The 14,198-nt window shown below is 46.6% G+C and overlaps 1 protein-coding gene across 2 annotated transcripts in view; it reads right to left on the bottom strand.

Moving 5' to 3' along the window:
• The window catches only part of LOC119963864 (histone-lysine N-methyltransferase Smyd1-like), a 70,369-nt gene that overhangs the window by 1,557 nt on the left and 54,614 nt on the right, over positions 1–14,198 (bottom strand). For both annotated transcript variants that reach the window (XM_038793217.1, XM_038793218.1), the window contains 3 exons: positions 13,550–13,642; positions 3,643–3,806; positions 757–925 (listed from right to left, as the gene is read on the bottom strand). In XM_038793217.1, coding sequence (XP_038649145.1) covers positions 757–925; positions 3,643–3,806; positions 13,550–13,642 — 426 coding nt within the window. The remainder of the gene's footprint in view (positions 1–756; positions 926–3,642; positions 3,807–13,549; positions 13,643–14,198) is intronic.

Raw genomic sequence — 14,198 nt, 5'->3', positions numbered from 1 at the left:
ATCTGCGGACTTGCTGATCATAACCGCCACATTCCCGTCTAGATCATTAATGTAAACTACAAACAACAAGGGACACAGCACCGATTCCTGCGGTACACCACTGAACATAGGCTTCCAGTCACAAAAGCGCCCAGGACCATCACTGATGCCTCCTGCCACTCAGCCAATTTTGGGTCCAACTTGGTTATGGTTCTCACCTTCTTCAGTTTCCCACGCGGCACCTTGTCACATAGTCACAATTATTAAGACAAGCTTTCAATTCCAGCTTTTTAAAAAATAAATTTAGATTACCCAATTATATTTTTCAAATTAAGGGGCAATTTAGCATGGCCAATCCACCTACTCTGCACATTTTTGGGTTGTGGGGGCGAAACCCATGCAGACACGAGGAGAATGCGCAAACTCCACACGGACAGTGACCCAGAATCGAACCTAGGACCTCAGCGCCATGAGGCAACTGTGCTAACCACTAGGCTACCGTGCTGCCCTTCAATTCATTCTACCAGCTGCCATGGTGGGATTAGAACCCACTACCCTGCAGCATTAGCCCAGACCTCTGGATTACTAGTCTGGTGATATTACCGCTACGCTACCACCTCCCCAATCCTAATGGTAACCAATTCACGAACACAAGCAGAGTTGAAAGGTTGGTTTGGGTTCAAAGAAAATCAAACAGAAATGCGTTGCGCTCAAGATTCCAACACTGTCGCACCCTAAATCCTCAGCTCCAAGTGCAACGCTGAATTGAAAACTAACCTCAATATCTTTGGTGATTGGATGGGTGGGGCCATGCGTCACCAGGAGTATCCCATTTGCTTGACATATCATCGCATGGCCTGGTTCTATGAGTCCAGCATGCCAGTGTGTCACGCCAGCCCTCATCAGAGCCATACCCAGCTGGGCATTGTTGTGATGGTAGAGTTTCCTATTAACAGTAAAAAAAATACTTCATTAAAAATCGTTGCCAGATGATAGAAAATTATAGGCCCACTTGTACGAAGTTCAAACAGAGCACTAGAATGATATACATAGTAACAGACACAGAAAATAGAAGCAGGAGGAGGCCATTCAGCCCTTCGAGCCTGCTCTGCCGTTCATTATGACCATGGCCGATCATCAAGTTCAATGCCCTCATCCGATTCCCTCTGCTCTGAATCCTTACATAGGTTCTGACCCCTGCCATATTAGTTTAAACCTCCCCAATCGGTCTAGCAAGTAACCCCCCCCCCCCAACAACCCCAAAGGATAATATCAGTCCCGGTCCTGCTCAGGTTTAACCCATCCAGTTTGTACAGGTCCCACCTCCCCCAGAACCGGTCCCAATACCCCAGGAATTTGAAACCCTCCCCCTTACACCATCTCTTCAGCCATGTATTTATCCGATATCCTGCTATTTCTACTCTGACTAGCATGGGGCACTGGCAGTCATCCTGAGATCACTACTATTGAGGTGCGATTTCTCAACTTTCTTCCTAGCTCCCTATATTCTGTGTTTGGGACTCATTCCTTTTTTTTAACCTATATTGTTTGTACCAACGTGTAGCTTGGCCACTGGCTGGTCATCCTCCCCCTCCAGAAAGTTCTGTAACCGCTCCGAGACATCCTTAACTCTGGCACCAGGGAGACAACATACCATCTTGGGGTCTCCTTTGCGGCCAGCTATCTATTCCCCTTACATTATAGTTCAGAAGGACGCCTTTCAGACCATCTGGTCCGTCACCCCCTGCTCGTCCCCCAGAGGTGCATTTATCCAATTTCCCTTGGAATGTCCTATTGAATCTGCTTCCAGCGAGCTTGATTTTTTAAACTTGGTTCCTGTCCAGTCACCTTCAACATGGGTCCTCCGGATCCTTTAACCACTAAAAACAATTTATCTTTCTTTACTGGATCAAAACCAACTTTGATCACCTCTATCAAATCGCCTCTTAACGTTCCCTACTGGAAAGCGAAAACTCAAACCCTTCCACAAACCAAAATCCCATATCATAAATCTCAATTCCACACCCTTTCTAAACCCTTTCTAAACCGAATCATGTAGGCCGAAATTCTCCGATCCGGGTTTCCCCCACCACCGCTGCCAGCGAGAACGGAGAATTTGGCTCTCAGCCGAAACTCCATTCACTGCAGCGGGTCCAGCAAGTCCCGCCTGCGTAAACGGATGGAGAATTCTGGCCGGAAACATAGAAAATCAGAGCTGAAGGAGGCCATTCAGCCCTTTGAGCCTGTTCTGCCATTCATTATGATCATAGCTGATCTTCCAACTCAGTAACCTGTCCCACTTTCCCCCCTCCCCATTTCCTTTCTAAAGTGTAGTGAGTAGCAATGAACAATAATACCATACAATAATACCAATCATAATCAAGCCTGATGATTGCTTTCTGATTGTGAGTTTGTTTCAACTTCACTGAGTTAAGGAGTCAGGTAATAAAGATCAGTCATAACTCCCACGCCCAAATGTTCATCACGGACTATTGCTGGGAAATACGAGTGAACATCATATTTTGTGGGAGTAGAATGAGGCTAGGTCTTGATGGCTGAATATGGGTAAATCACCTCCTGCAAAATGGCCAGTGGGGCAAGGTGCCAGGCGGCCATAGACATCTGTGGAATGGGTGTTCTAGCAAGTCTGCATTTCTAGCCAGGAAAGGAATTGCATTTATATAGCACCTCAGAACCCCCAAGGGACATCCTAACAACATTTGACAACCAATGAAGTACTTTTGCAGTGTAAGGCAGGAAAGGGGAAGCCAATTTTCTCACAGCAGGTTCCTGCAAACAGGAATGAGATCACAGACCGATAATAAGAAATCCCCAGCTGGTCTGGCAGCGTCTGTGGAGAGGGGAGGAACAAATTTAACGTTCCACATGGATGATCTTCCATCAGAATGATTCAGTGATGTTGATTGTGGGATAAACATAGGATAGGACGCCCTGTCCCCCACTATTCTTGGAATGAGGAGTATGGGATCCTTGGCACCCACCTGGGAGGGCAAACAGGATGTCAGTGTAACATCTCACCCCAAAGAAAGCACCCTCTGACAGTGCAGCACCTACTTGGTACTGCACCCCAAAGGGTGAGCCAGGATTTCACTCATGTGCCTGGAGGAGGGATTGAACCTACAACTTTCTGACTGAGAGGCGAGAGTGCTACCACAGAACACAGAACAGTACAGCACAGAACAGGCCCTTCGGCCCTCGATGTTGTGCCGAGCAATGATCACCGTACTCAAACCCACGTATCCACCCTTTACCCGTAACCCAACAACTCCCCCTTAACCTTACATTTTAGGACACTACGGGCAATTTAGCATGGCCAATCCACCTAACCCGCACATCTTTGGACTGTGGGAGGAAACCGGAGCACCCGGAGGAAACCCACGCACACACGGGGAGGACGTGCAGACTCCGCACAGACAGTGACCCAGCCGGGAATCGAACCTGGGACCCTGGAGCTGTGAAGCATTTATGCTAACCACCATACTACCATGCTGCCCCCTAATGGAGCTAGTGCTGACCCTGAAAAGGAAATAATTTTCAAAGGGGACAGAATGTCACCACCATACTGACATGGATCCTCTCACCGACAGCAAGTCCGTTCATATCTGTAACTCAGCTTGTCATTTTTAATTGTTGGCCACTTACTGGTACCCTTCCACCATTTTCCGGGCATATTCTGCTGCCTCTTCAAACTTCTGCAGATAGGAGAGCACTTCGGAGGCAAGGCTAAGAAACTTCAGTTGGTAAAGGTTTGTATCAGCCAGAACAGGCTCCTGCTTTTTCAAGCATTCCCGACACAGCTTCGTAACCTGAATGTGCACAAAGAGGGAAGGTGGAAACACATGGATAAGGACAGAGACAGGGAGGAGAAAGGAACAGCAGAGAAAAAGATAGGTTTATGTTAGTGGTGTCTATTCGCTCAGATGCAAACACATCATCTCAGTGGTCTGCCAAGCCATTCAACTTCACCCTGTCTTGGAGATAAGACCATAAGACGTAGGAGCAGAATTAGGCCACTTGGCCCAGTGAGTCTGCTCCGCCATTCAATCAAGGCTGATATTTTCTCATCCCCGATCCCCTTATTAATCAAGAACCTATCTATATCTGTCTTAAAGACACTTCGTGGGAGTGAACGTGTTTTACCATTCTGGCCACTTGAGTACAGTAGGCCAATTGGACCAGAGGTGTGTGGAAGCTAGAAGTAGCCACAGCAGGCTCAGGTTCCTCAGCTCCATCCCACCCCTGGGCTGTTTTTGCTAAAGCAGCATGGGGGCATGCACAGCAAGTCTGGTTGGAAGGTAACTGCCGGCTCATGAAGAGTCTATTGTAGGTGCCTGGAAGCAGCTTCCCAGTTCATGCCTGGATGAAGGGCCTGTACTCCGCACTCCAGGCAGACCTAGAGGCATTCCTGTCTTCCAGCATTTGGGGGCAGTCCCTGGCCGCTCTGCAGAGGACTTCGCCCCCGCCCCCCACCCCACCTGCTGTCCCAACACCCACTGAGGCCTGGCTGAACAGTGAACAAGCAAGACATAGAATAGCTAGAGTGAGAGAAGTTAGAGCAAGTTTGATATAACAGTGTATAGTTATATAGTTATCTGCATTGTATTTTAATTCTTGATTGTTAGTTTAGTATTGAGTAAAAGGACTCATAGTTTTATTACTGTATTACTCATAAATAGTTCATCTGTCAACAAGAAGACTATTGGTCATTTTATAATCCTGGTGGATTCAAGGGTAATATATATATTTTCGATAAGTGATTATTTAAAATATAACATACTCTAGACAGCATGAGTGAATAAAGACTGGAGCTCCACAAACAAAATTGGATTGAGAGGGACCATGGCGCAGGGTGAGTGTTGGTGCCCCCTGCTGATGAGTTATAGGAAGACTAAACCCCTTCTGTGAAATAAGGCTAACCATCCCAATCACTTACTCTAATCTGCTTCCGGAAGCTACCAATGTGAAAACCACCAGTGAGAAACCAGGAGATACCACCTCCCACTCCTTCACTATCCTGCTCCTAACCTCCAATCTCTGTTTCCACCACACAGAGGTCATTCTGTCCTTTTTCTTGAATGATTCTCTATAAAAGCTTCTAGAAACAATAATTCTGGACAAAATTAATAGTCCCTAATGCAAATGTTGGTTAATTAAGGAAACCCAGCATGGATTTGATAAGAGAAAATCGTGTTTGACTAACTACTGGAGGTTTATGAAGATACAAGAGAGGGTCAATGAGGGTAATGCTGTTGATGTAGTTTACATGGACTTCCAAAAGGCATTTGATACAGTGCCACACAACAGACTTGTGAGAAAAGTTGCAGCTCATGGAGTAAAAGGGACAGTAGCAACATGGATATGAAATTGGTTGAGTGACAGGACAGAGAGGGAAGGTTTATAGTTGAATTCCCCAGAGGTTGATGTTGGGTCACTTACATTTCCAGGTATTTTTTAATGGCATGGACTTTGGTGTATAGAGCACAATTTCAAACCTGCAGATGACACAAAACCTTTGGGGAGGATAATGTAGACCTCCAAAAGCATCTAGACAGATTGGTGGAATGGGCGGACAAGTGACAGGTGAAATACAATGCAGAGAATGGTGAAGTGATTCATTTTAGATAGAACGCAGAGAAACAATGGAAAATAAAGGCTACAATTCCAAAAAGGTGGACAGGAGCAGAGCGATCTGGGTGAATAGGTGTATGAATCATTGACGGCAGGGTAGGCTGAGCACACAATTAATAAAGCATACAGAATTCTAGGCTTTATTAACAGGGACATGCAATACAAAAGCAAAGAGGATATGCAAGTATGCAAGGGGCTGGTTTAGCACACTGGGCTAAATCGCTGGCTTTTAAAGTAGACCAATGCAGGCCAGCAGCACGGTTCAATTCCTGTACCAGCCTCCCCGAACAGGCGCCGGAATGTGGCGACTAGGGCTTTTCACAGTAACTTCATTGAAGCCTACTTGTGACAATAAGTGATTTTCATTTCATTTCAAGTATGAAAGAGAAAATGTTGGAAAATCTCAGCAGGTCTGGCAGCATCTGCAGGTAGAGAAAAGAGCAATGTTTCAAATCGATGACACTTTGCCAAAGCTAACAGACAGAGAAGGTGGGAAATATTTAGAACATACAGTGCAGAAGGAGGCCATTCGGCCCACCAAGTCTGCACCGACCCACTTAACCCCTCACTTCCACCCTATCCCCATAACCCCTCCTAACCTTGTTGGACACTAAGGGCAATTTATCAAGGCCAATCCACCTAACGCACATGTTTAGACTGTGGGTGGAAACCGGAGCACCCAGAGAAACCCACGCAGACACAGGGAAAACGTGCAGACTCCGTACAGACAGTGACCCAGCGGGGAATCGAACCTGGGACCCTGGCGCTGTGAAGCCACAGTGCTAACCACTTGTGCTACCGTGCTGCCCTTATACTGTGGAGTGAGAATGAAAGATGAGTCAAAGCCAGATACCTAGGGAAACCGGGTGCTAATAGCCACAGAAACCAAGGGAAAAGAGTGCTAATGGCAGTCCCCAGAGAGAACAAAAGATGTGAAAGGCCAAACAGCAGATAAACTAATATGAGGGTAAACTGTGACAGATGTAGATGTGGGGGGAGGGGAAGGGGGAAGCAAAGAGGAGAAACGGTAAGGGAATGTGGATAAGATGGGGGGAGGGGTTAAATATATATTAAGAAAGACAAGAAAGAAAGAAATGGTAAAAGACTGTTAAAATGAAATGGGGTGAAAACAAATGGGTCGAGGTGGGGTCGAGCTAATCATCTGAAGTTGTTGAATTCGATGTTGAGACCGGAAGGCTGTAGCGTGCCTAACTGGAAGGTGAGATGTTGTTCCTCCAATTTGCGTTGGGCTTCACTAGAACGTTGCAGCAGGCCAAGGACAGACATGTGGGCATGGAAGCAGGGTCTTTTGTTAAAATAGCAAGCAATGAGAAGATCAGGGTCCTGAATGCGCACAGACCGAAGATGCTCAGCAAAGCGATCACCCTGCCTTTGGTGTCTCCGATACAGAGGAGACCACATTGTACAGACAACAGGTTTGGCTGCAGCTGCAGTATTGCATCTAATTCTGGGTGCCACACCTTAGGAGGGATGTGAAGACTTGGAGAGGGTGTGGAAAAGATTCATAAGAATGGCCCCAGGGTTGAGGAACTTCAGTTACGTCGGTAGAGAAGTTGGGGCTGATCACCTTGGAGAAAAGAATGTTGAGAGGAGATTTGATAGAGGGGTTCAAAATCACAAGGAATCTGGACAGAATAGACAGGGGGAAACTGTTCTCATTGATGGAAGGATGGAGAATGAGAGGACACAGATTTCAGGTAATTGGCAAGAGATTGGCAAGGTAATTGACTCGAGGCTAAACATTTTCACACAGCGAGTGGTTCGGATCTGGAATGCACTGCCTGAGACTGGGGTAGAGGCAGGGTCAATCGGGGCAGATCAAGAGGAAATGTAATTATGATGTGAAATGGAAGATTGGGAAGACTACGGGGAATAAGCAGAAAGCCAGTACAGATGTTTTGGGTGAAAAGCCTCTCTCTGTGATTGTGTCCTTTTTAGGGTGTCCAGATAAATATTACGGAGGGAGTTGTTGGGGGGGGAGGGGGGGGGGGGGGTCTCAGGCAAGCAGATAGCTGCAGGGATTCAACTGCCTACTCATTCTTTGGAATTTACACCATTTATTGTCACCACTCCTGTTGGGTTTCTCTGCCAAAATTAGAGCAGAAGACCAGGAATATCCCTCAACAAGTTGACCCTCCTTCACTATCCCCAATTGTAGTGCCCAGGTGCAGACGGGCACAATGGGACCAGACATTCTTCCAACAAACTTGTGTTTATGTTAACGTTCATAGTGAAGTCGGACATCGGACGGCGACTTGGGAAGCAGAATTGAGTTGGTTGGAACGTGGGAAAAGGCTGATCAGCAGCACAACAGCACCACCACTCAAATAAAAGTTGTAATTACAGCCAGAAAGTGAAACATAAAATTCCATTGTAAACGTAAAGGAATTCAGAACCAGGAAAATGACACAGACCTGTGACAGAAACACCAGGATGGGACGTAGAATTTTGCATACAATGTGCAAGTAAATGAATGATTTTAAATATTATATAGATGTTTACAATAATTATCTTAGAATGTTATCAGATTTTGATTGTATTGATTCATTCATTTCATTTCATTTCAACAACGCTCCTAACATTGTCCGACTTTCTTTTAGCCTTCCTATCTAATGTTGGTTTCTTTTAAAGTGGTTGAAACTCTAAGGACCAGATTTGTCTGGAAATGTGCATCTTGCAGCTGCCTTGTTAGTTCGACACAGAATCCCTGCAATGCAGAATGTGGCCATTTGGCCCATCGGGTCTTGGAAAGAGCAACATACCTAGCCCCAATCCCCCGCCCTAGCCCCGTAACCCAGTAACCCCACCTAACCATTTGGACACTAAGGAGCAATTTAGCATGGCTAATCCACCTAACCTGCACATATTTGGACTGTGGGAAGAAACCGGAGCACCTGGAGGAAACCCATGCAGACACAGGGAGAGCGTGCATACGCCACACAGAGAGCCGCCTGAGGCTGGAATTGAACCCGAGTCCATGGTGCTGTGAGGTATCAATGCTAACCACTGTGCCACCAATCTACAAAGTTGCTGAGCAATGGGCGTCAGTGCATTTGGGATCTTTCTTGACTAAGGAATTGTGCGACAAACTGGCATTGTAATCCTTGGAGCAAAGGAGGTTGAGAGGTGCTTGAAAGGAGATAGAGGTATACAAGATTATGGCAGATTCAGGCAAGGTAAAAAAAAAGCTGTTCCCATAGTCCTATGGTACAAGGATCAGGGTACACAAACCTCACAGGTGCAATTTGTTGTAATATTGTCTTTAAGAGATAGCAGCATGACATTGGTGGGAGAGCAAGTTGCAATGAGGAAATAAGAAATTTACAAATGCATGTAGATAGGTTAAGTGAGTGGGCCAAAATTTGGCAGATGGAATTTAATGTGGATAAGTGTGAAGCTATTCATTTTGGACGGAGGAATAAAAAGGCAACTTGTTATCCAAATGGAGAGAAACTTCAAAATGCTTTGGTGCAGAGGGATCCGGGTGTCCTCTTGCATGAATCACAAAATTATATGTAGGTGCAGGAGGTAATATTAAGCTCTTATTGTCAGAAGTATGAAGTTACTGTGAAAAGCCCTTAGTCGCCACATTCCGACGGGTTCGGGTAAGCTGGTACGGGAATTGAACCCCCACTGCTGGCCATGTTCACCATTACAAACCAGTTGTTTAGCCCATTGAGCTAAACCAGCTCAATAATAAGGAGGTAATAAAGAAGATAATGGAATAGAGCGTATAATTAGGGAGGTGCTGTTGCCACTGTATAGCGCATTGGTGAGACCATTCCTGGAGAACTGCGCGCAGTTTTGATCCCCTTCCTTAAGGATGTAAATACAAAAGAGGCGGTTCAGAGATTGATTCCAGAGATTGAGAAGTTTAGGCCTACACCCACTGGCGTTTAGAAGAATGAAGGGAGACCTAATTGAGGAATACAAGATGCTAAAGAAGATTGCCAGGGTTGACGTAGAGCGGACGTTCCCCTTGTTATAGAGGCCATAGCTTTAGGCTATGGGGTGGCAGATTTAAAACAGAGATGAGGAGGAATTACTTCACTCAAGGGTCGTGAATCTTTGGAATTCTCTACTCCAGTGTGCAGTGGATGCCAGAACACCAAACAAACTAGAGGAGGAGATTGTTGTTTTTTTAAAATTAGTAGAGGGGTGAAGGGCAGCGCCGGCCCTAGGGTTGCTGGCGCCCCGGGCAAGCTGAACTTCGGCGCCCTTCGGGGAGGGGTCGGGGGTGTAGGGGGGGCGGGGCCGGGGGGCGGGGCCGGGGGTGTAGGGGGGGCGGGGCCGGGGGGCCGAGGGGGGGGCCGAGGGGGGGGGGCAGAGGGGTGGGCCGAGGGGGGGGGCCAAGCCCGAGGCGGGGGGGGGGGGGGCGAGCCCGAGGCGGGGGGGGGGCGGGGCGAGCCCGAGGCGGGGCGAGCCCGAGGCGGGGGGGGGCCGAGGCGGAGGCGGGGTGGGCGGGCCCGAGACGGGGTGGGCGGGCCCGAGGCGAGCCCGAGGCGGGCCCGAGGCGAGGGGGGGCGGGCCCGAGGCGCGGGGGCAGGGCCGAGGGGGGGGGGGCGGAGGGGGCCGCCCTGGGGGAGGGCGGCCACCGCACATGCGCATTTGGCACCGGCCCAACTGCGCATGCGCGGGACCCGAGTCTGGCGCCCCCGAGCACATGGCGCCCCGGGCGACTGCCCGAGTTGCCAGTGCCTTGGGCCGGCCCTGGTGAAGGGTTATGGGGAGTGGGCGGGGAGTCCAAGGTGAGGTCAGGATGAGATCAGCCATGATCGTATTGAATGGCAGAGCAGACTCGAGGGGCTAGCTCTGATGTCCTTATCACTAGTAAGGAAGAGCATCCTGTGATCCACTCTAAATTCTATTTTTGTTTTGAGCAGAGCACAGCACATATCTCTTAAACAGCGGGGCTGTTTAGCACAGGACTAAATTGCTGGCTTTGAAAGCAGACCAAGCAGGCCAGCAGCATGGTTCAATTCCCAAACAGGCGCCGGAATGTGGCGACTAGGGGCTTTTCACAGTAACTTCATTTGAAGCCTACTTGTGACAATAAACCATTTTCATTTTCATTTATTGTCTCCAGGTTATATCACTATGTAACTGTTCCAATGTGGGTAATCTAAATAAATGAATCAAAATCCTAATGCGTAATTGGTGCCTTTATATCATTGTAACAACACAACTTGCTGACTAGCAATGGTTAGACAGTGGCAGCAAGATTACATAGAGGGAAAACGTGGGGAACACCCTTAGATAATGCTTCCTTCTGAAGGGCACCGAGGGATGGGGAATAAATGCTGACGTGGCCAACGATGCCCACAACCTGTCAATTAATTTTGAAAAACATGGCATGAGAAGGTGTTTGATATTTTGCTCAGTGTCAAACGATGTTGAAAAGGCAGCAAGGTGACTGTGAAGCAAAATATTTGGAGACACAATGTCGTGTTAGTGCTCAAATAAAGAGCAGGTAAACAGACATATCCCTTGAATTAGAATTGGAATTTACAGTGCAGAAGGAGGCCATTCAGCCCATCGAGTCTGCACCGGCTCTTGGAAAGAGCACCCAACCCAAGGTCGACACGTCCACCCTGTCCCCATAACCTAGTAACCCCACCCAACACTAAGGGCAATTTTGGACACTAAGGGCAATTTATCATGGCCAATCCACCTAACCTGCACATCTTTGGACGGTGGGAGGAAACTGGAGCACCCCGAGGAAACCCACGCACACATGGGGGGGTTGTGCAGACTCCGCACAGACAGTGACCCAAGTCGGAATCGAACCTGGGACCCTGGAGCTGTGAAGCAATTGTGCTATCCACAATGCTACCGTGCTGCCGCTCTTGTGATGAGACTGCAGTGCACAACCATTACAATGTTACATCTGAGAGCAACTATTCCGTAACTAACTCATTATTGGGGAGGCGGTGGCCTCGTGGCATTGCCATTGGAAGGGTAAATCAGAAATCCAGGGTAGTTCTCTGGGGAACTGGGTTCGAATCCCACCACTGCAGTTGGTGAAATTTGAATTCAATAAAATCTCGAATTAAAATGTTGAAACAATTGCCGATTGTGATAAAAGCCCATGTGGTTCACTAGTGCCCTTTAGGGAAGGAAATGTGCCATCCTTACCTGGCCTGGCCTACATATGACTCCAGACCCACAGCAATGTGGTTGACTCTTAACTGCCCCCCAAGGGCAATTAGGGATGGGCAATAAATGCTGGCGATGCCCACATCCCATGAACGAATGTTTGTCAGACGAGTTCCCTCCTCTTACCCATTCTACTCTCTCAGAATCTGGAGAGCAACTTTTAAAACTACAAGATAAGGTGACCAACTTGGACAATAAAATTGCAGGAAAAGAATTGCCAAGTTCACAGTTGGGACAAAATGTTCTGATCCAGGATCCCATAGAAGATGCGTAGCAAGACGCCGAGGTGACAAGGATCTGTTTCGAGCCAAGGTCCTATAAAATCATTACTCACAAAGACGCAACAGTGAGGCATAACCGCGTGAAAATATCCAGTCTACTGTACGGTCCTATTGCATCACTGACAAAAAAAGGGGGATGTTGTATTATGCCTTTGGGAGACAGCAGGATGACATCACTAGGAGAGAAGTGTGTCTTATCATTCAGTCTTCGTTAAACCTTCGCATAGAAAGAGCACAGCACACAGCTCCTAATTTCTCCAAGCTATACCACCATGTAAGACTGTTCCCATAGGCCTTGCCTTAATAAATTAACCCACAATATGTTTGAGTGATTGGTGCCTATTATATTACTCTAAAAACATGGCACAGGGGAGATATGAGGAACATCTTTTTTATGCAGCAAGTGGTAATGACCCGGCACTCGCTGCCTATGAGTGGAAGGGAGCAAAGGTGAGGAATAATTTCAGAAGGAAATTGCATGTTCTATAGCGAGCTGGTTTGATTTCAATGGATTGAATGACCTCTTTCTGGACTGTAATGACTCAACGACTGTCTAAACAGAGAAAGAATTGAGAAGGAAAGTGAATTGGAGTGAATGGATTCAATGTCAAATCAAGTGCTGGCAGGACATTAAAAAGGTGGAATTGAGAGATTGAATTAAGAGGAATAGCGCTAAAGAGACAGAAAAGAAAAGTAGCAAATCATCTAGAAACGTGTGGCAATTTGCAGTTCATGTGGGAGGTCTTCCTCATCACAAGTTGTTGCTCAATTTGCACATTTAAAACAATGTGAGTCAGTTACATGCCTTTGTTTTGTCAGCAGAATCTGGGCTAAAGTTCAGTTACCATTAATAAATCTGTTCTATTCTTATGAAAGGAGAGATAGGGATAAACTTTGGCTCTATGGTGATCATTTCCTTTATTTTGGGTGATCTGGCCCACAACTATGACACATACTGGTGAAGGATAGCAGAATAACTACCAATTAGGACATTTAGAGAAGTTAAAGATAATCAAGTGTTTATTTCTATATTTTTGCAAGCCCCTCTTTGGTCAGATTCTCTACAGCTATGTTATCATCTACCACTTGCAATAATGATTCAAACCTCTCTCAAATAGGAGGAATTAACTCCTCAGTACAAATCCAAGCGTTCCAGGCGAAGTTAAGTTAAGTAAATAAATCTCCGCAAAGTTCCTATGTTGGGAGGCAGTTAGCTCATTTGACTAGAACATCATATGTTTCAGAATTGCACCAACAGCACAGGGTTTGATCTCTCTTCCAAATGAGATTAATTTGAATCCTTCTGCCATGGGCCATACTAAAATAACTGGTCAAGCCATAATTAGGCAACCCTCAAATACTTGAGGATACAACTCAGAGAAGAATAATTAGCATATGCCTAAATGTCCAATACTTCTTGCCTTAAGGTTAGTTGGATTCAATGAACTTTGACATGTACTTACATTACTCCAAAGCCCCTCAGATCGGTCTTTATCAATTTTTTCCAACGCCATCTTTGAAAACTCGATAACCCCCTTCACTGTTTCATCTGATGGCTAAAATGTAACAAACATGGTGGTAATTGGTTGATGCAGCATCATTTAAAAATATTCTTACAACAGAACCATTGTTTCAGGTGGATTAGTTGTTGCCATTCCAGTCAACCCTCTCAGTGGAATGGATCTGAATTGTATCGAGAAAATCTGACTGGTGTACACGTATATGACAAGTCCATGTTTCATTAAAATTTACCAGATTACCGTAATGGATTTATAAGAGTCGAAGGAGATGGGCTTGGGGACTGTCAAAGGGGTTGGACTGGGGTAGTGTTGAAGGAGTTGTCTCTGGGAGGTGTTTCATAAGTTGGGACTGTTGAATGAATTGGGTTTCAGGAGTGTTGAAGGAGATGAGTTTGAGTTGCATTGAAGGAGCTTGTTTTGGCAGAGTTGAAGGAATTTGGTTTGAGTTAGGTTGAATGACTTGGGTTTGGGCAGTATTGCGATGGAGTTGCGTTGGGACACTGTTGAAGGAGTTGGGTTTGGGAAGTGTGGAAGGAGTTGGGTTTGGGGAGTGTGAAAGGATTTGTGTCTGGGCAGTGTTGAAGGAGTTGGG

Source organism: Scyliorhinus canicula, chromosome 3, assembly GCF_902713615.1.
Source record: "Scyliorhinus canicula chromosome 3, sScyCan1.1, whole genome shotgun sequence".
Classification (NCBI taxonomy): domain Eukaryota; kingdom Metazoa; phylum Chordata; class Chondrichthyes; order Carcharhiniformes; family Scyliorhinidae; genus Scyliorhinus; species Scyliorhinus canicula.
Note: the sequence above shows the minus strand (reverse complement) of the source record. Positions and strands in the feature narration are given on the sequence as shown.